The following is a 27,341-nucleotide window of genomic DNA, read 5'->3' on the forward strand; positions in this document are numbered from 1 at the left end:
TTCCACATATGAGTGATATCATATGGTATTTGTTTTTCTCTGACTTCTTTCACTTAGCATTATACCCCTGTTGTTGCAAAGGGCAAGATTTCATTCTTTTTATGACTGCATAATATTCCATTGTACCATATCTTCTTTATCCACTTATCTATGGATGGACACTTGGTCCTATCTTGACTATCCTGGCTATTGTAAATAATGCTATAATAAATCTTGGAGAGCATATACCTTTCCAAATTACTGTTTTCATTTTCTTTGGGTAAATACCTGGTAGTGGAATTACTGGATCATATGATAATTTTATTTTTAATTTTTTGAGGGACGTCCACACTATTTTCCACAGTAGCTGCACCAATTTGCATTCTTAACAACAGTACACAAGAGTTCCTTTTTCTCCACTTTCTTGCCAACACTTGTTATTTATTGTGTTTTTTATTTTAGCCATTCTGATATCTCATTGTGATTTTATTATTTTATTTTTAAAGATTTCATTTATTTATTTATTTGAGAGAGAGCAAGCGAACAAGAGAACACAAGCAGAGGGAGCAATAGGCAGCGGAGAGGGAGAAGCAGGTTCCCTGCCGAGCAGAGAGCCCTGCTTGGAGCTTGATACTGGGACCCCAGGATCATGACCTGAGCCGAAGGCAGGTGCTTAGCCTCCTGAGCCACCCAGGCACCCCTCATCGTGTTTTTAATGTGCTTTTCCTTGACGATGAAATGTTGAACATTTTTTTCATGTGTCTGTTGGCCATCTATCTGCCTGTCTTTAGAAAAATGTCTATTCAGGTTCTCTAGCATGAAATTCTAAATTGAGTGTAATGCCTACATTTCGTATGCTTAAAAGATATTATGTTGGTTACAAAATGAGTCATTAGTTCAATCATTCCAAAATGGATAATTAAGTCCAAGATTTTCTGTTATTGGCCCACTTTTGTGCTGTTAGGTAACATGAACCTCTTCCAGAAAGTAAATACCATGGTACTAACCAGCAACCTGACCACACTGACGGACCAGCAGAGTAAGACCTGGCCTTTTGCATCAAGAGATAATTAAACAACTGGATGGTTTCAGTTTGTGTCAAGAGGCACCCTGTCCCTTTGATCTGTACTTCAGCGAAGGTGCATCAAGGATCTTAAGGGTCATGGGAGAGGAGGGGTAGGGCAAGAGAGAAATTTCAGTCCACCTTCAAATGTGAATTGTTTGCTTTTCCCCAGACATACCGTCTCACTTCCTCTCTCCTGAAAATCTACCCTCTGAATTCCTTAATGAACCTGCCCTGGGATGGTCAGTTGCTTCTCTCAAGACTTTAAGAAGCTCAAAATGAAGTCAGGGGTCTCTGAAACATCATAAAATCTGGGGGCTCTGAAGCAGGCTGTGAGTTTTTTGGAGGCTCTTCTGTTTTCTTTTCAGTGTGGTTCAATCTTTTGTTACCAGAATCTAAATGCAGTGTCTCTGTACTATTGAAAATAATCATCACCATGATACCAATGAAAAGGAATGGCATTTTGTTTAACCCTTCAATTATGGCCCACCCCTTTGTCCCTCACTCCATGAATATTACCACAAACTGAAGATCCTACAGCTAAGTACAGTGATGCAAAAGAGGGCTTTTTAAAAATTATTATTATTTATGATAGTCACAGAGAGAGAGAGAGAGAAAGAGAGAGAGGCAGAGACATAGGCAGAGGGAGAAGCAGGCTCCATGCACCGGAGAGAGAGAGAGAGAAGGGGGCAGAGACACAGGCAGAGGGAGAAGCAGGCTCTATGCACCGGGAGCCCGACGTGGGATTCGATCCCAGGTCTCCAGGATCGCGCCCTGGGCCAAAGGCAGGCGCTAAACTGCTGCGCCACCCAGGGATCCCAAAAGAGGGCTTTTTATCTGACTTGGGGGGCTGAGGGAAAGGCTCATGAAGATCACCAATGATTTTTCTAGTTCTAAAGTTTATCTCTTTTTTTTTTTTTTTGGTTTGTTTCCCTCTTATGACTTCATATCGTTCATTGGCAGTGCAGTAAAATGTGAAATTCTCTCTGTGCATTTTCATGCCATTCCCCAACCACAAGGCCCTGAGGCCCCATTAATTTCAAAGTGATTAACCAGAGTAGAGATAAACCACTGTGGAACCAGAGATGCTATTCCAGGAATCTTTTCCCCACCCTCCCTAATTTGGCTAAACCCAAAGTACTTTCGTCCTAATTTTATAAATCAGATATCCTGGAAATGAGCAGAGGTATCACTAGTATTATTCAGAAGCAGTAGCCTGTAGACAAAAACACTGGCTCTCCAGAACTCCAGGCTTCTGTTTCTTATTTTGCACAACCATGAAATAAAATATTTGCCATTGTGATTTGAAGGTGACACTGATTAGCTACTCATTGTAGATCTAGTTGAGTAAGACATGGAGATACTGCTCTTTGATTTGTAGATAAAGGGTTTTTTTGGGGAACCTGATAGGGTGATTGGTATATCCTCCTGCCTTGCCAACAGAGCAAGCCCTTTATTCAGAGATGAGGCATTTCTTGTTTTCAAGAGCAGAAACAATAGATTGGATACTGGCTTCAACCTTTTCTGGGCTGTGGGCTCACAGGCATTCCTGGACCTCTCTGGACTTCAGTTGTCATCATTAGATGTGAGGAGTGTTATTCATGTCCAGGGTACCTGTAGGGAGAGGTAAAGTTGATGACTTATTATGGGCTGTGTGTTGTCTCCACACTGTGCCCACTTCATGAGAAGTAGCAGGGTTCCTCTGAAGGCAGTTTGCTGCCCCCCTGGGACATCCTTCTGCCACTCACTTTATCCAGAAACTGAAGGAAGTTTACCTGAAGGGGCAATTCAGTCCTGTCCTTACAGCATGTAATCCTGTTATATCTTTGAGCATTAACCACATAGTAGGTTGTTATTTATTTTAACTGAAAAAAAAAATTCATTTTCTCTCCATGGTTTCCATTTATCTTCCAGATTTGGTCATTGTCCCTGTCATCACTCAAATCCTGTCAACTAGCAGCTTTGACTAATGAACATATTTTTGTTTTTCACATCTAGCCACCTGGAGAATTCAGTAATTTTTAACTTACCTCATGCCTACTACCATGCAGACCACAGAAGAGGGGCTCAATGTTGGCAAAGGAAATAACGGCCCAAATTCATTTTTGTCTTAAGGTTTCTGGATATCAAAGTGTTTCTACTGACCTATCCAGAAGTTGGGTGACATCAGGCTAAGCGTGTCTCTCTCATTTAAAAAGTAAAAAGTGGGGGATCCCTGGGTGGCGCAGCGGTTTGGCACCTGCCTTTGGCCCAGGGCGTGATCCTGGAGACCCAGGATCGAATCCCACGTCGGGCTCCCAGTGCATGGAGCCTGCTTCTCCCTCTGCCTATGTCTCTGCCTCTCTCTCTGTCTCTCATGAATAAATAAATCTTTTAAATCTTAAAAAAAAAAACAACCATCCATTCTGTCTAGTATTCTCTTCCATAGTCTTATTTTATACTTTCATGAGAAGTATCCCAATATTAGGTATAGATTCAAACAACCACCAGGAGAAGTCCTTTGCTATTGACCATTGAGCGGCTATATTATTGGTGAGACATAGGAGTCACGTGAGGATGAAAAAGGACTGAGGTATAGTTTTAGATGGCAGCTGAGGTGATGCCACTAGGGAGGTAGAGATCTTACGGCTGCAGTTTGGAAACTTGGATATCCCCATTTCTCTTCCTGCCTAGCTTTGAAACCGCCTAGATCATATTCATTAGCACATGAACACGTGCTGAAAGCAATAATTTGAAAAGATCTCTGCACTGGGGTCAGGGGCATAGACTACTAAGCCATCACAGGCTGCAAAACCATGGCCAGGAAAAGAACAAAGTTGAGAGAGGGAAGGGAAGCATTGCCAATTTGACCACTGCCTAATCCACCTGCCATTTTGCCTGTCTCCTTTTCCATCATGGCAAGTTGTCAAGGTGTTTGTGGATAAACAGAGCCCCTTCTCGTGGTGATCTATCTTCTTACACTGCTCAGTCTGTGCACAGATCACTGCCCATCATTGGTGAGACGGCCTAGAAACTTCAACAAGCATTAAATCAACAACACAAATCAAATGCAGATTTAATTGCCATACACTGCAAGATATCACATCTGTGTCTCTGTATCGTTCCCCTTAGGCCCCAGATGAGCTGATGAGGTTCCAATGTCAACCTGCAAGATTCTGGCTTTTTACGACTTTCAAACTTCTGACATCTAAGGTCCTTCTTGGTCTGGTCCCAACCCAATCTCCCATCTTTGCAACCTCAACTGCACTTCCAGCCATCCCCACAAAAAAACCCATCAGAAATGCTCATTCTTCCTTTTGAGACTACCCAGTTCCTATGTCACTTTCCCCAGAAGCCTCCTCTGGGTTGCCTCAGATTTTCACTGCGTGGTCTGCTTATGCGCCTGACTTCTGTGCCAATTTGGCTGAGGCTACATCAGAGACTTCCTGGTATGGGAGAGGTTAAATGATGTTTTGCTGCTAGAATTTTAAATAAAAGTGTACTGAATTTATTTACATTCATGTTTACTAGCACAGGAAAAAAAAATTCTTTTAATCTTTAGTGCTCTGCATTAGTGGTACTTTCTCCTCATACCTGCTGCTTCTTCTCAGCACCTGTTCTGGCAGGTGGGACTTCCCATCCATCCCAGCATCCAGGGAACCAATACTTTTTTCCTCCAATTTATGGGGCCAGGTTGTAATTTCTTCTCCTCATTTGATATCTGGCTTCCAAAGCTGATTTGTTCTAATGTTATGGGTCCAGCAGACCAAGGGGCTGAAAATCAATTTACCAAATGACCAACTTGCATAAACAACTCTAGCTTTATAGTAAATCTGAGAAGCAGAACCGTAGAAAGGAACTTATTTGGGCTGGCCCTGAAGAATGGGCAAGATTCAGCTGGGCCATGATAGGGGGTAGTTGGGAAGAAACACTCCAGAGGGAAAAAATCAGCATGAGCAAAAAAATCTCTAACACCACCACCAACCACAACAACAATAACAAGAAAAGGTTTCAAAATAGATGACTGGCAAATGCAAGATACTTTCCTATTATATACGTATGCTGTTATTGTTGCAATTAAATAAATCATTAAAACCTTTTGTCCTCATTAAATTCAGATTTCATTTGAGTAGTTTTCTTCTTCTCTTTCATTTCTTGGTAACAAAGATTCTGCTAAAGGATGGAGACCTAGCCCTGAAGAATAAATTTGCTTCCCCAGAGAGCTCAATTTATGTCAATGGAAATTGGCTTGAATTAAAAGGAAATTGGCTCATGTTGTCCCACAGCTGAGAATGGAAAGGCAAACCTCAGTATAATTATTCACTACTTTTGATAACCTCAAAAAAGAAAAGAAAAACAGATGATGGTATTTCTAGTGAACCTGGCTGCTTTCCTAGTGTTCCTCCAACTGTGATTTGAGAACTTCCTGCCATGGTGTTACCACAGTGATGGCAGAGAGAGGCGCAGTTTGTGTCATGAAGCACAGGCTCCAGGACCAGACTGAGACTTAAATCAGACTCTTTGGGAGAGGGGCCCATAAACCTAAATATTAAAACATGGTGGGTTTTGTACTGATTTAAGTTTAAGAACAAATGCAAGTAGATAAATACATCAAGAATGAAATGTGACTCTTGAAAAGATTTTATTTTTTTTTTATAGCACTTAAGGCCAGACCTTTTGATCTTGATCTTGATATTCTTTTGATATTGGTATTCCTTCTTTCAGGCAAAAGAGCTACTTTAAATATCTGACATGAAAATACAGGAAAACTGTCCAAACATCACAATGAAAAGTCAGAGACTATCAGATTGAATAAAAAGCAACTAGATGTTGCTTAAAAGAAACATGCTTTAAATATAAATATACAATAAATTAAATTATGGAAAAATATATACCATGCTAACACTAAAAAGAAAATGGGGGCAGCCCGGGTGGCTCTGCAGTTTAGTGCCGCCTTTGGCCCAGTGATCCTGGAGACCCGGGATTGAGTCCCACGTGGGGCTCCCTGCATGGAGCCTGCTTTTCCCTCTGCCTGTGTCTCTGCCTCTCTCTCTCTCTGTCTCTCAGGAATAAATAAATAAAATCTTTAAAAAGAAAAGGAAAATGGGGAGTGCCTAGGTGGCTCAGTCGGTTAAGTGTCCAACTCTTGGTTTGGGCTCAGGTCATGATCTCAGAGTTCGTGATACTGAGCCCCACGTTGGGTTCCACACTCAGTGCAGAGTCTGCTTAAGATTCTCTGTCTTTGGGCAGCCCAGGTGGCTCAGCAGTTTAGCGCCGCCTTCAGCCCAGGACGTGATCCTGGAGACCTGGGATTGAGTCCCATGTTGGGCTCCCTGAATGGAGCCTGCTTCTCCCTCTGCCTCTGTCTCTGCCTCTCTCTCTCATGAATAAATAAAATCTTAAAAAAAAAAAAAAAAAAAAGATTCTCTGCCTTTTTCTCTGCCCCTCCCCCTGCTCTCTCTTTCTTTTCTCTTTCTCTCTAAAATAAATCAAATCTTTAAAAAAAGAAAAAGGAAAGGTTGGTATGGTTATATTAACATCAGACAATGAAAAAAAAAAAAAAAAAAAAAAAAAACATCAGACAATGAAGATTTCAGATTCCAAAGAAAAGAAAGTCATGTTATAATGATGATATGATCAACTCATCAAGAAGATGGGACAATCCTAAAGATTTAACATCTCATATCAGAGCTTCAGCAACATAGAAACAAAACTGATAGAACTACAAGGAGAAATAGATGAACTGCAGTTAAAGTTGGAGATTTCAATATGCCTCTATCCATATTTGACAGAATAAGTAGACTGAAAATCAGTAAGAAGACTTGGTCAACTTGACTGAATTGACATTTTAGAACACTCCAACCAACAATGGCAAAATATACATTCTTTTCAAATTCACATGGAACATTTACCATGGTGGACTATGTTCTGGGCCATAAGCAAGTCTCAACAAATTTAAAAGGAATAAAATCAAGCAAAACATGTACTCTGGTCACAATGGAATTAAAATAGAAATCAAATGTGTCTGGTAAATCTCCAAATATTTGAAAACTAAATAACATAGTTTTAAATAACTCAAGAAGAGATAAAAAGGGATATTTAAAAAGATATTAAGCTAAATGGAAAAATAACATCAAAATTTGTGTGATGCAGATAAAGCTTAGAGAGAAATTTATAACATTAAATACTTATATTACAAATGAAGAAAAATCTCCTCGAATGCCTGGGTGGCTCAGTTGGTTGGGCGTCTGCTTGGTCCTGGGGTGGAACCCTGCATTGAGCTCTCTTGCTTAGCCGGCAGTTTGCTTCTCCCTCTCCCTCTGCCCCTTACCTCAATTGTGCTATCTCTTTCTCTCCTCTCAAATAAGTAAAATCTTTTTTAAAAATTAAAAAAAAAAGAAAGAAATGAAGAAAGGTCTTAAGAAAGGGTTGCCAGACTTAGCAAATAAAAATACAGGATAAAGATGAGACTTTCAGGAATCACTTCTATAGTTTGTTATTAAAAATACAGAACACTCAGCTGAATCTGAATTTTAGATAAACAATGAAATTTTATTTAGTGTAGACAATGCCCCATGAAATGTTTGAGATATGCTTATACTAAAAGACTATCTGAAATTAAAATTTAACCAAGTATCATATATTCCATCAAGCAACCTACCTGAATCAACAATCTTGGCTTCTACCTTAAGAAACTAGAAGATAGTGGGGTGCTGAGTAGCTCGGTCAGTTAAACATCTGCCTTTGGCTCAGGTCCTAATCTCAGGGTCCTGGGACTGAGCCCTAAGTCGGGCTCCCTGCTCAGTGTGGAGTCTGCTTCTCTCTCTCTCTCTCCCTCTGTGTGCTCTCTCTCTCTCTCTCAAATAAATAAATAAAATCTTAAAAAAAAAAAAAAACCTAGAATATGGTGAAAAACAAGAATCAGTAAGGGTTAGTAAGGGTTTTAAACAGAGTAGATGGAAAAGAGAGGACTAAATGAACATCAGGTGTAAGAAACAGAAGAGAGGTACAGACTCGAGAGAATCCAGGTGCTACCACGTGTGGCTCTTAGTTTCACTTTATCAACACTGCAAGGGGTGGGGGCAGAAGTCTAGTTAGCAGGAACGGTGGAGGGGGCCTCAAGACCCACCTGGGGAGAGAAACCTGGTGAGGGGCTCACGGTGTACTGAGTGGAACACATCACCACTGTATTGGGTTGCAATGGAAAGAACACGGAACCAGTCATGAGCTCTGTGACCGACGATGGCACATGAGCCCCAGATGTCATATCTGTCATGAGGGTTTGGAACGCTAGATATCAAGTCTCTTCTTCCTCTCACGACCTTAAAATGAGTCCTGCTGGAGTCCGTGCTTACAAAATCTTTCCAGCTAATGAAGCACTTTTAGCACCGGCCTCATTCACCCCTTGAGGCTGTGACCAGTGTAGTTATTTCCCTTTTATACATGAGGAAACCGCCCTCAGGAGCTCAACGGTCTTGCTTAAAGCCCCATCAGGTCCAGTACCCTTTTGGCCACCCCGCAGCAAGGGGCAGAGCTGCCGTGATCTGCTGGGGAGAAGGCTTCGGACCGAGGGCAGGCAGAACAGCTGTCTCCTGGAGTGAGCCGCAGCCAGGGGCGTGCTCCGGGTGTGTAAACAGCTCTTCATCTGCATCTCAGCTATGCTTCTGGAAGTCTGCCTTCCAGCTCCCTGGTTTGGAAATACTTGTGAAAGTGGATGTGGTAGGCTGGATAACGTCCCTTCAAAGACGCCTGGTGTTCTAATCCCTGGGATTTGGGAATATGCTACTTTACATGGTAAAGGGGGCTTTGCAGGTGTGATTAAGTTAAGGATCTTGAGATGGGAGATTATCCTGGATTATTTGGGTGGGCCCAAAGGAATCACAAGGGTGCTTGTAAGAGGGAGGCTGAAAGATCGGAGTCAGAAATAGCAGCAAGGACAGAAGCAGAGGTTGGAATGGTGTGCTTTAGACACAGGGAAGGGACCACAAGCCTAGGAAAGCAGGGGACCACTAGGAGATGGGGAAGGCAAGAAAACGGATTCTTCCCTGCAAACTCTGGAAGAAACATAGCCCTCGGAACGCCTTGATTTCAGATTTCTGACTCCCAACACTATAAGAGAATTCGTTTGTATTCCTTTAAACACTAAGTGTGTAGTAACTTACTATAGCAGCAATAGGAAAACAATACAGTAGGGAAGGAGAACATTGATATTTTGGAGTTAGATGTATTCATAACATTTAAAGCCAAAGACTCTTTAGGTTAATCATTTTCATACATTTAAAAGAAAGCACAATGTGAACACATCATCACGAACACAGATCTCTGTCCACCACTTAATCAATATAGTCCATTTGTCCTATAACAAAATGGTTAGTAGATACCATTTAGCACAAAGAAACTACTACCCTGTTCACTCTAGGACCCCAAATAAATTGGGAACAAAGAAATTTAAAACCCGTTTGTCCCAGGAACTGTGGTCAAACAAACAAATGCTGGGGCTTTTATTAATGCAAACTCACTTCGGAGTTCAAATGGAGAAAAATATGTGGTTTCAAATTCACCTGGAGGTTTTAGTCATTATGTCTGTGATTCTCTGACTCGGTTTCAAATCTGCCACCTTTACCTCCATAAATACACGTCAACTTCTCAGGTGCAGAATTTGATTCAGAAGAACTACTCTCGGCTCTCTGAAAAGAAGTATTGCAATACCACAGGAGTTTATCAAAAAAGGCATATGGGAACAGAGCTTCTTTTTTATTTTGAAAATTTGTCAAATATTTGTTTTAACCCAGCTCTGGCTTCGAGAGTGATCTGTTCCATTGCCCTAAGCATGAGTTTGGTGATCATTCCAGTATGTGTTAACAGACAGTGACATCATTTGGAAGCAAGAAATGGCTCTCAGGTTACCATATAAATTGACTTAAGCTTTGGAAAGGATTACAGGGCAGACCTTGGCTAAGTGTGGAGATGCCATTACAGCTAAATCAAAGGTAACTGTGAGGTCTGGCAGGCACCTGTCAACAGGTAAGGGAAGGAGCAGCCCATGAAGGAGACTTGAGTCAGGATTACATTCTCCAAGCTTTATTTTTATTTCAGGTTAAAGGGTCAGACAGAAAAGCCATTCGTAGTGATCTTTATTTATGGTTCTCAGAGGCCAGGTTGGTGAAGTGTCCTGAAGAAGAAGGATGGCTCAGGTGGGATCCCAGTTTCCCAGCCTGGTTGATGACAGACTGAGGGCCTCATGCTTTGTGAAAGCCCAGCTTTTTATGAATGTGCGTTAATGTTTGCAGGCACAACATGGGAGCCCATCCTATCTGTTACCTCCTGTGCGGAGAGAGGTGTGTGTTTCCCCCTCCTGCCTCCCCGGCCACCTGAAAAGACTAGTTTCCACCACCTGCCATTGGCCTCTGAAGGATAGGTAAGGAGATACGAGCATTCTTGGCTGGTGAGCTTGGGTGGGGGAGATTCCCACACACTTCTCAAATGCTCAGAAATCAGTAAAATGTTTTATGCAAGCCTTCTCTTGGGACAAGAATAAGTCTCCATTCTTTGGAGAGGTGTAGCGCTTCAGGCAAATGACCAGAGAACAGCAGAGAAGCAAAGAGACCCCTGCTTCCAGACCTATCCTTTTCCTCTCTTCCACCTCTACTTCCTCCTTGTCCTTTAACACTCACCTTGGATCTCATTCCCTCTCCAATCTGACTTCATGGTCCTCTGCTGTTTCACATCTGAGGGACATGGGAGTGGGAGACAGAAAATGACTGGGGTGGAGCAGGAGAAAGTGGGGGTGAAAGTCTATTTCCTCCTCCTCCGTGGAGCAAGACTGATCATGCGTGCCCCCAGTGCAGTGTGGTGGAAAATACTTGTTCATAGCCTGGGTGTCTCATTCTCATCCTTGAGAGACACCTGTCCTTGCTCTTTCTGTCCAAAGTAGTCCCTACTTCACTTCCTTCCTCCTCCAGCCAAAGTGAAGGGACCTCGTCTGTCTTGTTCCAAGAACGTGGCCCATAGAAACAACTTGATAAATATTTGTTGACTGATGCAGACTTAGCCAGGATGTGTCATCCCAGACAGAGGGCCACAGCGTCACACCATCTAATCCTTCCGTGCCATGTATTTTTACTATGAAACGAGAAGTTGCCTTAATTTTCAATTAATGACACCAAGTGGGTAAGAGTTGAGGAAGGGTGATAAGCTCTTACTGGAATAGACCAAATTTGGCAAAAATATGAGGACCAAAATACAAGGTCCTGCTTGTGTTTCAAGCATCCTGCTACTTTTCTCAAGATATGGAGAACTCCTCAGGAGCAGTTGATAGCTTATCCATCTCTATATTCCTGCCTCTGGCACGGTACCTGCATCCAGGTGGTAGTAAGCAAAACAACAGGTAGATAAATGAATCAAAGGTCTTTGCAAGTGTAGATAAAAGAAATATTGTCCTCTTTGTTGCCTCCCCTGCAAGGAGAGCTGAGTGTTTTCCCTACCGCCTCATTTCTCAGCCACTTGAAAAGACTCTTTCCCACCACTCATCATTGGGCTTTGCAGGACAGGTAAGTAGGTACAAGCATCCCTGACTGGTAAGTTTGGGCATGGGAGGTTCTCACATGCTACCAGGCAGCTAAACTCTAACAAGGGAATAACCGATAACTGATGTTTTAACACTTTAACAATAAAGTGTGGCCATTCCAAAAGACACTTGCATTTAGTCTGATGATTCTTCAAGAGATCTTAGCATGCAAAACAACAAAGTTATAATGGTCAAATGAGTATAATAATCAAATGATCAAACTGGAACAGTGAATAGCCCTGAGAATTGAGAGCAAAGCATTTTTATTTCCCCCAAAGAAACTGCATATCCATTAGCAGTCACTTCCCATTCCCTCCCTATAAATGGAATCCTATAATATGTGGTCTATTATAACTGGCTCCTGAGCATCATGCTTGCAAGGCTCATCCATGTTGTAGGTAGCACCTCACTGTTTCATCCCTTTTTACTGCCAAGCAAGGTTCCCTTGTATCGCTATGCCACTTATATTTATCTGTTCATCAGTTAATGGGTCCTGGGCTTGTTTCTCCTTTTTTGGTTATCCCTCTGAATTTTGAAGACACTTCTATGGATCTCCCCCCGCCCCCATTGACCAGTTATTACTACTGCAATCTGATGCAATCCTGTGTGACTTCTAACTTTTACTCTAACATCTTTCAGAATATTCTTTCTATTCCTGATGCTAAATTTCTGTGATGGTATGCCCTGCTGGGTCATTTATTATCATCCAATGTCCTGGCCACTCAATGGATCCTGAGGCTTTAAAACTGGGATGGCTTCTTGTATTATTTCTTTATACTTTCCTTCCATTTTCTTGAAAATTTTTGGAATTCATATTGTTGGACGTTAGACTTTCTTTCTTACTACACTAATTTCCTTATCCTCTCCTATTTTTCATTTTGTATTTTTGTTCTGGTTTCTGGAAAATTCTTTCCACTTCATTTTCTAACCTTTCTGTTAAACTGGTATGTGTGTATGTTTTCATATTAAAATGGTTATCAGGGGCAGTCCGGGTGGCTCAGTGGTTTAGCGCCGCCTTAGCCCAGGGCGTGATCCTGGAGACCTGGGATTGAGTCCCACGTCAGGCTCCCTGCATGGACCCTGCTTCTCCCTTTGCCTGTGTCTCAGCCTCACTCTCTCTCTGTGTCTTTCATGAATAATTAAAATCTTAAAAAAAAAATGGTTATCAGTTGGGGCGCCTGGGTAGCTCAGTCAATTAAGCATTTGCCTTCAGCTCAGGTCATGATCTCAGGGTCCTGGGATAGAACCCTGCATTGGGCTCCCTGCTCAGCAGAGTCTGCTTCTCCCTCTGCTCCTCCCACTACTTGTGAGTGCCCTCTTTCTCTGAAATAAAATCTTTAAAAAATTAAAATAAAATAAAATGGTCGTCAATCATCAATGGTTGTTTGGAAGTCTGAATGGGATAGTAAAATTTTCCTCTTCTGTAAAAACCCATGTACATGCTTGCAGCAGCAACAGGGACGGCAGTGGATACTGTTGATATTATGATTATGCTAACCAGTGGACTCAAGCTTTCCCAAACAGAGCTTTATGATAACAGAGGAGGGCATTCATCCCCAGAGTCCCTGTAACCATCTGTACAGAGATTCTGCATCTTCACTTTTTGGAAATTAATGAAACTGCTCCCACTTCATCCAGCTAGAGCCCCCTGCTATAGAGTCAGGCCACGTTTTAGCTTGTACTGCGTGGAGGTGGGTTTGACCACTGATATGCAGATACTATTGTCATTTCAAGGGAATCCACGACACCATTTGACACAAACTCCCACAAGGAAGAAAAAAAGCAGCAAATAAACTGTGTTTTAGTATTCTCCATTGCTTGCTCTTGAGATGTGATTAGTCCAGAATTGCCGATTACATTTCTCCATGTTTCAGATTTGCTTGTAGGACTGTAAGTTTTATTTACTTTTTCATTATTGTCTTTATTAACACAAGGTATACTATATTAGTGCATTTTCCCTATAAAAGACATCCTACATCAAGCCCAAGTCTGCTCCCAGTCCACTAACACAGCCCATAAAAATATTAAATTCAAATATTGGCCACACATCCTGTTCAGAGAGAAAGTGCTCCTGTGTCCCCTATAAGAGATTTCTCAGCTGCATTTTTTTTCTCATTGGCATTTTTTTTAAAGTAGGTTCCACACCCAACATGGCTCAAACTCACAACTCTGAGATCAAGACTGGAGATGAAATCAAGAGTCAGACACTTAACTAACTGAGCCAACTAGGCGCCCCATCCTATCATAATTTTTAAGAGATGAACATTTCTATTGGAGGATGACTGATTTCACAACTGTTTCTGCATTACTTTTTGAGTTTTCTTTTGCATTTTTCTGCAGAGGTGGACTCTTGGAGAACATCATACCTTAGCTAGTCTAACACTGTTCATTTACTCAGTTTGCTTTTTTTTTTTTTCCACTTACGATTTAGAGATGGTGCTTCACTAAGTTGGTTGTTTCTTCAGACATCTCTAAAGAAGGGCTGCTGCCCAAATAGAGCAAGTTGGCTTGCTTCCCTCTCTCCACCTCCTCCTCTGTGCAGTTAGAGCTGCCCAGGCAGAGGCAGCAGGACCATGTTAGAGCAGGACCATTGCTTAGGCTTTGCCTTAATAATGAATTGGTGATTACCTATAACTCCTCCCTGAATTTCTCTGTAATCTGGAGATACTGGGTCAGTTGAGATATACAGATGACCCTTGAATAATGTGGGGTGCTGACTGCTCTGCACAGTTAAAATCCATAAATAATTTCTGACTCCCCCAAAATTTAACTATTAATAGCCTATTGTTAAATGCTAACAGTCTACTATTAACCTTACCAATAACATAAAGTGTCAATTAACACATATTTTGTAGGTTATATGTATCATATACCATATTCTTACAATAAAGTAAGCTACAGAGAAGAAAATGTTCTTTTTTTTTTTAAGGCTTAAAACATATTTTAATAAGTTGATGCTGCATTACTGCTCCATTTCTCAGAAAAACTCCAAAGGTATCAGGGACAAATCAAACATGGTACACCAATTTAAAAAAATGCACAGCATAACTACCTAAGATAGGCAAGGCTAAGAGCTACTGTCTGACCTTCAGCATACAGCAACCCTGTTCCCAAGATTGTACTAGGCCTATCAAAAGCTGTGAACAGCATCATAGACATAAAAGGGCCATTCCTGGGTTGTCCTTACCCAGAAAAAGAGAAAAAGATAGAGGCAACTTAACACAAGATTTTTTTATGGTTTTTTTTTTCTTTTTAAAAATATTTTACTTAGGGGATCCCTGGGTGGCACAGCGGTTTAGCGCCTGCCTTTGGCCCAGGGCACGATCCTGGAGACCGGGATCGAATCCCACGTCGGGCTCCCGGTGCATGGAGCCTGCTTCTCCCTCTGCCTATGTCTCTGCCTCTCTTCTCTCTCACTGTGTGCCTATCATAAATAAATAAAATAAAATAAAAAATTAAAAAAATATATTTTACTTATTTATTCATGAGAGAGAGAGAGAGAGAGAGAGAGAGACAGGCAGAGGGAGAAGCAGGCTCCATGCAGGGAGCCCAACGTGAGACTCGATCCTGGGTCTCCAGGATCAGGCCCTGGGGTGAAGGCGGCACCAAACCATTGAGCCACTAGGGCTACCCAACACAAGATTTTTAAAAGATACACTAAAATGAAAATCTCTAAGAGAAAGGTCTTCCTTAGGACACAAAGGGGTAATATATGGGATACAACAGAATCATATGTATGTTGTCTGCGACCTCTGTGGACATTTGCCTGAATTCCTACCTGTGAGTGAATGGAATGGGGCTAAGGTCATTAAGGGATGTTTGTTTTTGTGGTGTATGTGGCAGTGTCTATGGGGTTGGAGGATATAAGAATGAGAAAGCAAAAAGAACAGGATGGACAAGAATGGAATGATCAAAATTAATGGGGGCTCTAACTGGATCCATTTTGTCATGGTTCCACACCCCCCCCCCCAAGACCCTCAACAATCACATGAGACTTCAGGAATGCACCACACAGAATCAATTAGTTAAACGATATACCACACAGAACTGATTTGTTAAATATCACCCCTCCCTTGCCTTCAGCCTCTAGTAAACTCCCTCAGAGTAGTACAGGCAAGGAAGACCTAACTATTGGGAGGAATCCCAACACTTTTCCAGGGAAGAATTCTGACTAGTCCAAAAAGGGTCCTGCTTTTAAGGGTTTTTGAGAAACTAGACATTGAAATTTTTATTAGTATTGGCAACGTTTGTTTGGAGTAACTTCAGCTCCAGGAGCTGAATGGTTGAATGCAGGATGGGTTCCACCAATTGCCCCAATTCCTTCCATTGTAGCAGCCTGGCCAAAGCATTCAGTTGTTGGTGGGGTCAATCCCAAGGTTCCATCTGGCATCATAGTGGCAGGTCCTGGAGGAGCTGGGGTACCAGCTGGCACTGGAGTAGGGGGCATGGCACCTCTATTGTTTATGCCCACAGCACCTCCCATAGCCATCTGGCCCATTCGTATCTCCTGTTCTCTCACATCAGGGAATGTTCCCTTGAATCCTTCCTGCTGTCGCGCATCATTTCTTCTTGTTGCCGCCACATCTCTTCCTCTCGACACCTGCGCTCCTCCTCTTGCCTGAGTTCCAGTTGCTTTCATTTTTGCACTTCTTGGTTGTGCAGCTCTTCCATCCTCCTAAGTTCTTCTTGACACCTCATCAAATCCTGTCTCATTAGCATGACCTGGTGCTCGTGGCGAGCAGCCTCCATCTCCATCTCCAGCTTCTCACAAGCTTCCTTGATGTTGCCGTTCACTTGGTCCTGCTGCCGCTTGTCCATCTCAATCAGTGCCTTCCAGTGCATGGCATCCTCATACTCCTCATACTCCAAGGAGCCAGGCTGTGCAAATCTGGGTGGCTGCTCTCGCTTCTTGTGAAATTGCTGATTCTTTATAACCAGTTTCTCTGGAAGTCCCTCTTCATCATCCAACTGGTCCATGGGCTCCACAGTCACAGGCCGAGGAAATGTGGTTAGCAGGAAGGAGCCTTCAATGCACCTGTCCAGAGCTTTCCGAGCAGCTGGCTTCCCTGAGAATTCAACAATGCCTTTTCCTGAGGGCCTTCCTCGATCATCCACGATGTCTACAGCCCTCTCCACCTGGCCAAATGCAGAAAAGGCTTCCTCCAGCAGTTCATTGGAAACATACTGAGGAAGGTTTCGGACTGTAAGGGATGCACTATGGCAGGCAAAGTGCACATGCAGCTGCTTTCCACGAAGTGGCATGTTGTCCAATTCTACTTTGGCAATCTCTGCTAAGGTTCGTGTTTCCAAGCAGATAAAGCCAAAGCCCTTATCCTTATGAATGAAGACTTCACCTGCTTTCTCATATTTCTCAAATAGTTTCCTCATCTCTTCAGTGATAACAGGAGGAAAATTGCCCACAAAGAGCCACCTATGTTGGGTGAAGGTCTTCTCTCCTGGTTTCCTAAAATTCTTCAGGTCAATAGTCAAACCTTCATTTTGGCTGCTGGCTTGTTGCCCATTTGCAGGTATTGGTGGTGGTGGTGGCTGCTGCTGGTGCTGCTGGTGGTGCTGCTGGTGGTGATGCTGATGATGCTTCCTTGGAGTATGGTTTTGCTTCTCCAAGTTAAAGGTTTTATTGCTCTGCATTTTTGCACTCCGCTACCGACTGTTCTCTCCTCAGAGTAATGGTGACGCTACACGGCCTCTACCGTCCCGAGAAAAAGAGAGAAGAAAATGTTCTTACAGAAATCATAAGATAGAGTAAATGTATTTCCTGGGGAAAATCCTCATGCATGGTGGGCCTGCACAGTCAAACCCATGTTATTCAAGGGTCAGCCACACTCTCAATATATCTGCTTGGTAAGGGAGAAACACTGGATTGGATGTTATTTTTTTTTTTTTTAGCAATGACATTTTCTCTAAGTAGTCATTTTTCCAATTCAATTAATAATTATATTTGAATTCTGTAACACTATTGCATCTAGTTCCTAGGATCTCAGGGCTTCAAACATAAACCATGGCAAAGCCCTGAATTATTTAGACTTCAATTGTTTCTTCCTAGGCATTTTTTAAATTAAAGATTGATTTTATTTATTTATTTATTTATTTATTTATTTATTTGAGAGAGAGAGAGAGTGTACATGTATGAGGGGGGCGGGGGAAGGTTGGGCGGGAGCAAGAACAGAGGGAAAGGGAGAGAGAATCTCAAGCAGATTCTGTGCTGAGCCCTGAGCACTGAGCCAGATACATGGCTCCATCTCACCACCCTGAGATCATGACCTGAGCTGAAATCAAGAGTCAGGTGCTTAACAAACTGAGCCTGAGCCACCCAAGTGCCCCTCTCTCATGCATTTTAAAATGTATTATCAGGATCCCTGGGTGGCACAGCGGTTTAGCGCCTGCCTTTGGCCCAGGGCGTGATCCTGGAGACCCGGGATCGAATCCCACGTCGGGCTCCCAGTCCATGGAGCCTGCTTCTCCCTCTGCCTATGTCTCTGCCTCTCTCTCTCTCTCTCTGTGACTATCATAAATAAATAAAAATTTAAAAAAAATAAAATGTATTATCTAGGATTAATCTTATTTATGCAGTGGAATATATTACAAAGTAGTGAGTTAACTGAGCACAGCCGATTTATTTTATTGAATTTAGAAATCTGTTTTAAATGCAAACCTGGAATGATCTGAGCAGAAAATGGTTTCAATTTTCCCCATTTATATAAAATCTTTATAGTACAAAGACACAGGATTTCTAGGGGAGGATCAAGAGTGTGGAGATGGTTGAGACTATGCCAATACTCCACACACCTGAACATGCCTATTTCTTACAGAGAGCCTGTGATCTGCCACAGGAGAGGCCATCATCCAATAAGCCATGATGCATATTTTGTGGGTAAAAATGGCTGAATAAAAAAGCAAACTGCAACCTTCAGTGCCATCATCAATTATAGACTCCTTCAAGGATAAGCTTGAGATTAGGAATAAATACACCTTACCTTTCACAGAAGTAGATTTTTAGGCAGCTAAATGAACACACTTGTGGAGGTACAGCATTGTCAGACCCTCTCACCAATTAATAACAAAGCACGCCAGCAAGCATTTACTAAGCAAGCGGTCCATGTGCGAGGCCCCATGGTGGAGCAGGGGACACAGCAGCCAGGACCTGTGCCCTGTCCATGTGACAGTCATGGAGAGAAGGGATCCCACCAGGTGATCACCCGAGCCTGCTGCCTGGGCACCGCACAAGAACTGCATGAGCCACATAACACAAGGCCCCAGGCACTGGGCTTTTCTGCACCCTGTGGACAGAGGAAAGGTGACCAGTAGGGTGTTGTCTTACTTCATTTCCTTCTCTCTGAAGCAAGATTGACTCTAATCCTTTACATGCTACTTACAGAACCAGTTTTGTTTCTGAGAAGTTTGAAACCTTTTTAGGTTTAAATCTCAGAGCATCCCTGTTGGCAGCTATGATGTCTTAGGGCTTACAGAGAAGTCAGCCGTACAGAGATTAATTTGAGTGCCTAGCCCACAACTCCAAATTGAGAGGGGAATATTCCTGAAATTTAGAAATTTTAAATGATGCTTGTGTAACATGATAATCTCTATCCTGGCTCTTGGGGCTTCTGAGGGAGTAAGTCGACCAATAAAGCATGGCCAGGTGCTGTTCGAGAAGTCAGCTTCTGTTCTCCCTATTTCAATATGGCCTTTCTCTGAGGGCCCAAAGGTGCTGATGAATAATCATACCAAGCCCAGAGGGGTTCTAACTTCCCAGAAGCCTGAGGCCCATATTTACATAAGCAGCCTCAACTGTGGACCTGGCCACTCTGAGAGGCTAGGCACACATCATTTTGAAAATCCAATTCTTCCCCTTGCCTGGTTGGGATGGAGGCTGGCAGGAGCTTCCGGTTCGCAGAGATAAAGGAGACTGCATCCCACTTGTAGCTGTGAGCGATGGGGCCCCTTTTATTCCTAAAATTCGAAGAACAAGGCTTGGGAGGCTACAGGAAGAGCAGTGTGAATGGGAAGGGAGGGGCGGGGAGGTGGCTTTGAGGAAGCAGAAGTCAGCTGTTTTAAAGTATGGATTACACACACACTCCAGGTGTTTGGAAACAAGCTTCCCAAAGCACTCAGTAGTCTGCATTCCTTCCCACAGCTCTCTAAGAAAAGTGTCTCTTCTGGCTTAGGAAGAGTCATAAAAAAATTGCCACTCCAACCCCCTCATCTTAATCCCTCGCCATTTGGGGAACAATAGAGAAGGCGCACCTGACAAAGGTGTTGGGCTCGGGCCAGGTACTTCTGTGCTTTGTAAGGAGCATAGTGGAGACTTCAGCTCCCCTTCCTTCAAGTCTAGAGGCACGGGTCCAGCCAAGCCTCGGATGCATAGTGCTGCCAATGGAAAGAGAGCTCTCATGTAGCAATCATCTGAGGCTGGTGCCTCTAGCCTTGGTGTTCCTGCTCTGCCCCCATCGCTTCTTTAAACTTGAGATTACTTCTCTTTTTCAGATCTAACTCGTTTGTCACAGGACTCCTGAAAATCAAGTGACACTGAGATGCATTTTCACATGCTTGGGAGGAGGGACACTGCCTATTTTAAAGCAGCTGCAATTCAAACACTGTCAGACACTTTAAACTGCATAAAGAAGATGAAAGTGTCCTCGGATGAATCAGGCTGCTGTTACCCTCATATTCCATCGTATAAGTGACTCAATGTCAAATGCTTTTCTTTCTTTCCTTTTCTTTCCTTTTTTCTTTTCTTTTCTTCTCTTTTCTTTTCTTTCTTTTCTTTCTTTTCTTTCTTTCTTTCTTTCTTTCTTTCTTTCTTTCTTTCTTTCTTTCTTTCAGATTTTATTTATTTATTTGACAAGGGGAGTGGCAGGAGGCAGAGGGAGAAGCAGGCTCCCCATTGAGCAAGGAGCCTGATGTAGGGCTAGATATCAGGACCCTGGGATCATGACCAAAGGCAGACGCTTAACCAACTGAGCTAACCAGATGCCTCTCAGCTGCCTTTTTTGTATGCTTTCCAAGTGGTTTTTTTCTCTTATCTTTGCTTATAGTTGACTTACCATTCCTACAAAAGAGGTAGAAACTTTGAGCACCCAGATTACAAAAAAGGGAGGTAGATGAATCCAGTATAGAAAATGTAGCCCTACACCTGTCCAAATGAAATATGAGTTCTGCAGTTTAATTTAATGATCAATTACGCGATCTGCGTTACTGATTAGGACACTTGTCAAGTGTCAATCTTCATGTCCAAAAGTATACCGACAATAGGAAAGGATGAAATGCTCATTACTTTTGTTTCACCACTGCTCCTGATACAGATTTTCCTTAAGTGTCAGTATCACTTTTAGATCAAAATGCCAATTGTCTAAGTAAGTGTCTGACAGGGGATTTAGCTTCATTCCTGAAGAATGAATAAAGTTGAGAACATGCAATTTTATTTGACAGAAACGGTAGAAAAATCCCAACACATAACATTTCATTAATTCAACCATCAGCTCTTGAGTATGGGTGCCTCTTCTAAAGGGTCAGCAGCCAAAACCCTGGCACCAGAGTTGAGCAAGTATTTCTGGCCCACACCTGTCTGCCCTGCAGGGGCTTTCACCTTCCCAGCTCTCTCGAGAGACAGCTTCTAACATCGTCAGGCCTGTCCTGGCTCCACCTGCCCCTTCCCCAGGCTTAGCTCCCCCACTCTGACGTGCTTAGGTGCCTAGTGCTAGGCTCTGTCCTGGGAGGTAAGCCCCTGCCCTCTGGACAGCCACTGTCCAGTGCCACCAGGGGTGATGTCAACCATTCACACCACCACATCCTAGTTACCAGCTGTGAAAGCACTATGAACAAAAAGTAATTTGAGACATTTATAAAGAAACCCTCATCTATTTGGTGAGGGAGAGAAGGGATGGGGCTGTGAGCTGGCATCTGAAGAACAGGTAGCAATTAACTGGCTGAAAGAAACTGCAAAGTGGTCCAGACCCAGGAAGGAGAATTTGCCAAGACCCTCAGGAGGCAAGGAGTATTATTTCTCTTTTCTTTTCTTAACTCTAAGTTACTTGTTATAATTATCCCCAACAAAAAGAGCTTGGAATAAAATGGAAAAAAAATTGCATTTACAAAAACTGAAATTCTTTGCTGGGCAAAAGTTATCCAGGAGTAAGTTCAGGGGAAGAGGAATTTCAAAAAGGAGGCCATAGGGTTTGTGGAGGTGTGCCTCTGACAGCCACTTATACCCTGGCACTCTCTCCTTCTAGTACAAAGGCCATGCTCCTGCCCATCATACCCCTTGTTTTGGCAGGGCACAGGCCACCCAGCTTGAGACTCCATTTTCCAGCTTCCTTGGAAGCCAGGTGTGTCCACCTGACTACGTTCCAATGGGATTTAAGTGGAAATGAATGTCACTGCCTTTAAGGGAAATCATTTGGTTTCTGGTTCCTTTCCACCCCTTCCCATATTCTATTCTAACCGCCAAAGCCGGTCACCAGGGAGCCTGGGCTGCAGAGCCACATCCCACATCAGGACTGTTCCCCGGGGTTAGAAGGCAAATGTGATCTTGTACTGGGAGCTCTAAGTTAGCCTGTCCCCTTATGAACACGGGAGTGGTTCTCTTACCCAATTATTTTATCTTTATAATGCCAACCAAAACAAAAGTCAAAATCAAAGTCATACTTGAAAAGATAAATCTGATCAAATAAAAATGTTGGTTGGCAAAAAGAAAAAAAAATGTTGGTTGGCAAACATCACCAACCAAATTAAACACTGGATGACAAAATGGGAAAACGACGTTTGTAATTTGTCTAGGAGAGGGTTAATGCAAAGATTCTAATAGATGGGTACCAAAAGTCAAATAGTCCCACAAATTGTGCAAAGAACATTGTCCACAAAAAAAGAACACACATATGAAAAGACAGACAAAATTATTCCTAATTAAAGAAATAGATGTGAAAACAATAAAGGAGATACTTTTCACCTATGACATTAGTAAACTTTGGTTATATTGAAATTTTTTTAAGATTTTATTTATTCATTCATGAAAAACAGAGAGAGAGAGAGAAAGGCAGAGACACAGGCAGAGGGAGAAGCAGGCTGCATGCAGGGAGCCTGATGTGGGACTCAATCCCAGGTCTCCAGGATCAGGCCCTGAGCTAAAGGCAGGCGCTAAAAGGCCAAGCCACCCAGGCATGTCTATATTGAATCTTGAATAAGGGTGTGAGGAAAGAATCTCTCACACTGCTGATGGGCCTGTTAATTAGCATGAGGCTCCTTCTGACCCGGAGTGTCAGAACTAATCACTGAATCCCCCACCCCCCCATGATGCTTTACATACTCACCGTTTCTGATCTAGGATAACTTCAGTTGTGGGAATAATTAGCCTGCTGATCCTGGACATATACAACATTTGTACAAGCCACTGCCTTGTCACTACAGACTGGCTTTCTTTGAGGTTTTCATATTTATTTTAATTTTAGTTACCAACTAACTTATCTTGGCTAGTAGGAGATAAGATGCAAACTTTTGAAATTATTGCCTTCTTAAGAAAACATTTTATTTACTTATTTGACTGAGAAAGAATGAGAGAGAGAGAGAGCACAAGCTAGGGGAGGGGCAAAGGGAGAGAACAGGCAGGTTCCCGCTGAGCAGGGAGCCTAGTGCAGGACTCTATCCTAGGACCCCAGGATAATGACCTGAGCCAAAGACTGACACTTAACCAACAACCACCAGGTGCTCGAAATTATTGCCTTTAAGCAACAACAACAACGTTAACATGAATACTTAGAATTATTCCATATAAACCATTCATTCCCCTTGCCTCTTAACAGAGACTACATAATTTAATCTTTTGTTGAAGACTCAAGGTCATTGTTTTTTTTAATTATTTTATTTTTAAGATTTTATTTATTTGAGAGAAAGGGTGCACGCACAAGTGGCGGGGAGGGGCAGAAGCAGGTGTAGCAGACTCCCCAATGAGCAGGGAATCAGGGTCATTGTTATTGAATATCAATGACTCATCTCAGAACTCAACATCAAATTGTTTTATATATTTTTAAAAGATTTTATGTATGAGAGACACGAGACACAGAGAGAGAGAGAGAAAGAGAAAAGAGAAAAGAGAAAGAGAGGCAAAGAGAGAAGCAGGCTGCATGCAGGGAGCCTGATGTGGGACTCGATCCCAGGACTCCAGTATCACGTCCCGGGCCAAAGGCAGGCACTAAACCGCTGAGCCAGCTGGGCTGCCCGAAAATTACTATATCTTAAAAGACAAGATTGTTACAACTCACACAGAAGCTACTTCCAGCCTAACTACTTCCCTTTTTTAACTTTTCCATACCTTGAGGACGGAAACTCTCTTTTCTTGTTTTCTCTTTTGCTTGGTCCAAGGTCTGGCATATCACTGGTGCTTCATTAATCTTTTGCCAAATTAAAAAGTTTCATATGTTACATACTGAAATGTCTAATGTCTCATTTGCCACTATTTTGCCAAATGCTCTCACAAAATAAGATTGGTGCAAACAGGGGATCCCTGGGTGACTCAGTGGTTTACCGCCTGCTTTTGGCCCGGGGTATGATCCTGGGGTCCCGGGATCGAGTACCGCACCGAGTCCCACATGGAGCCTGCATCTCCCTCTGCCTCTCTCATAAATGGATAGATAAAATCTTAAAAAAAAAAAAAAAAAGAAAAGAAAAAAAGATTTGTCCAAACAATGCTCTACAGGGGGAAATCTCATATTTTAATTGTTTTTTTTTTTTTTTAAGCAGGAAAGTGTCCATTTATCTTTACCTGGTGTTTCTGATTCATATGTCATCCATGATCAAAGGCAGTACATTTCATTCCTGGATTTATCCATTCAGAAAATAAAAGATAGACATTCATAAAATAAAAACTATCATTTATGGAATGTTTAGTGCTTTACACACATTGTCACATTTAATCCTTCAAACAATTTATGTACTGCTGTCTATATTTCATACAGGAGAAAAATTAAGATTCAAAGATTCAAGTAGCTTTTATATATTCCATAAGCTTAATACACAACAAAGCTGAGACTGGAGCCCAGATCTCTCTGACCACAGAAACCAGAGTACTGAAACATTTTGCTCCATTGCCAAAAATGCTTCTGAGGCCCTCTGTCAGAGGTTCATTAGAGACTCTGCTTTAGAAGAGCAGATCTAACTAGTACCCCACAAAGACGTGTGCTTTCTGAATTCAAGTTCACTCCATTTTCATCTCCCAACTCTCCATTCAGGATAAGATTTCCTTTTCCCCCTCAAACCACCTGGGGTTTTTTTTCCCCAAAATTTATATTAACATGTTCATATGAAGTGCCCCTTAATTCTTCCATAGCTTGTATACTCTTTGCTCCTTAGCCTGGCTCTCAACTGTCTCCCACTGCCTCTCCACTTCTGAGGGATGCTATAGGCACACACCTACCTGCCAGTTCTGGCATTCTGTGTCCTCTCCAGAGGAGACAAGGGCAGGAGTCCTGTTATCAGAGTAAGACTTTCATTCTGATACCACTCACTGATCTCTCTGACTTGTGAATCAGTGCTTTATTATTTATAGGTACCTACAAAAGCAGCATTTTCCCTCATTTTTAAAGTTTTGAATGGGTAATTATTCTCCCAAACACAAATGTCAAGATTATTGGGAATGGAGATTAAAAAGTATATGGCCTGCAGTTACCCCACCCTAGGGATTCAGACTCCATGAGGGCAGAGCCAAGGAATCTGCATTTTAATAAACTCTCTGGGTGACTCTGACATAGGACTTAGAAGCACTGGTTGGAAAATTAGGTCAGTCCAGGCTCTCCAATCTCAGCCCTGACTGGGTGGGGTCAACCCAAGAAGATCTAGAGCCAGGGAGCAGCCATAGGGTCAAGGTTATCATAACAGTGTCATCATCATCATCGTATCATCCCCACCATCGCCATATTCATCATCAAAACCATCTATAGGGATGCTTGTGTGGCTCAGCAGTTGAGCATCTGCCTTCAGCGCAGGGTGTGATACCGAAGTTCCGAGATCGAGTCCCAAATCGGGCTCTCTGTGAGGAGCCTGCTTCTCCCTCTGCCTATGTCTCTGCCTTCTCTCTGTGTCTCTCATGAATAAATAAAGTCTTTAAAAAAAAACCATCTATAGAGTGCTTATAATATGAAAGGCAATTACCAATTTCAAAAAGTAGAAACAAAGCAAAGGGCCTGAGGACAGAAAGTCTGGGAAATAGAATTAGAAGAATAAATCTGAGTTCAGTTGGAGGTTGGAAAGAAAAGGTACCATAAGTTAGTAAAATATATCTGATGCCTATACAAAGATTTTATGTATAATGGAGTCTAGCAAACTGATAAAGCCACTAATACTGTAAAATCAGCTAATCTTTGTGTGTTTGTCAGACACAGGTTGAATCAAGACCATGGTTACATCTTGACCTGTCAATTCATACATGTGAAGACGAGAACTGGTTTTTAAACTTACTGATTCAAAAAATAAATAAAATAAAATAAAAATAAGCTTACTGATTCATTCACAGCAAACCAAGACAGGCTTAGAAGCAATGCATTGGGCATTGGGAGGGCTCTAGGGCCATGCTGGTTCAATAGGAGAGTGGACTCCTTTCATTCAAGCTGGATAGCTCCGATTATCCATTGTTGTGTGCATTGGAGAAGTCTCGATCACAGATGATAGGCAGGATATCCCAGGAGGCAGTTAAAATTATTATTTTTAAAGATTTTATTTATTTATTCATGAGACACAGACAGAGAGAGAGGCAGAGACACACAGGCAGAGGAAGAACCAGGCTCCACGTAGGGAGCCCGATGTGGGCCTTGATCCCGGGGCTCCAGGATCACGTGCTGGGCCGAAGGCAGACACTCAACCACTGAGCCACCTAGGCGTCTCTAAAATTAATTAGGTTAAACATAGGTCACTGAATTCTCAACCATTTCAACTTTGTAAAGTGTTGGGCAGTGACTACTGTTACATAATGATGCTCCACAGCTGTCTTTTTAAGATAGGAGAAGAATTAAGTACTCCTGGGAGAAAACTTCTATCTTTGTAGACATCACATGCATGGTTGGGTGAGGGGTTACAAATTAGCATATCTTGTAGATAAACGAGTTTTGCTCATTTGAAAGCCTAATTTATCCTTAAAAAACATGTTCATTTCAGTATTCCAAGGCAAGATAAGGTGACCTTGTGGGTTGTAAGCCTGTACCCTGGGTCCTCTGGGTCCTTTGGTTTTCTGGGTCATACCGAGTGGGAACTTTTCACTGTCTGAAGCCACGTGGGTGCAGGGACTCGTAGTTTACTATGTCTGGACCAGGGACAGGGTCTGTCATGCTCAATATACATTTCTTGAACTTATAAATAAATCTAGTTATAAACTCATCTGAAATACTTCCTTAAAGTATTTTGCAGGACATGAAAAAAATATATGGATAGGGTTGATAAAAAAAATTTCATAAACATTGTCCAGCAACAGCAGTTAGGGCATAAGAAATCCTTTCTCTGCTCCTTTTTGAATATTATCTTGGATAATATCTTGACAAATTTACAACAGATCCTAAGGATTACATCAGATGCCTTCCTGAATCAAACATTTTAAAATAAAAGCCAAATCTATCAAATGGAGCAATTTAATACCTTTTCCATTCCCATGTAAATACATATAAGTTGCAATTCTTTATGTTGGTTAAAAAAAGGACATGGGCAGCCAGGGTGGCTCATTGGTTTAGCGCCACATTTCAGCCCAGGGTGTGATCCTAG

The 27,341-nt window shown here is 42.3% G+C and overlaps 1 protein-coding gene and 1 long non-coding RNA gene across 2 annotated transcripts in view; both read right to left on the reverse strand.

Annotated features, from left to right (window-relative positions):
* Window positions 1–2,006: 2,006 nt before the first annotated feature.
* The window catches only part of LOC111090623, a 90,257-nt gene continuing 64,922 nt past the window's right edge, over window positions 2,007–27,341 (reverse strand). The window contains exon 4 of the long non-coding RNA XR_005372453.1: window positions 2,007–2,656. This is a non-coding gene — a long non-coding RNA (uncharacterized LOC111090623). The remainder of the gene's footprint in view (window positions 2,657–27,341) is intronic.
* LOC100856532 (non-POU domain-containing octamer-binding protein-like) lies at window positions 15,600–17,434 on the reverse strand. Its single transcript, XM_038561501.1, is given in 2 exon segments — window positions 15,600–16,145; window positions 16,148–17,434. Coding segments are annotated over 2 exon segments (1,416 nt in total). The 5' UTR covers window positions 17,238–17,434; the 3' UTR covers window positions 15,600–15,819.

This window comes from Canis lupus, chromosome 17 (assembly GCF_011100685.1).
Source record: "Canis lupus familiaris isolate Mischka breed German Shepherd chromosome 17, alternate assembly UU_Cfam_GSD_1.0, whole genome shotgun sequence".
Lineage (NCBI taxonomy): Eukaryota > Metazoa > Chordata > Mammalia > Carnivora > Canidae > Canis > Canis lupus.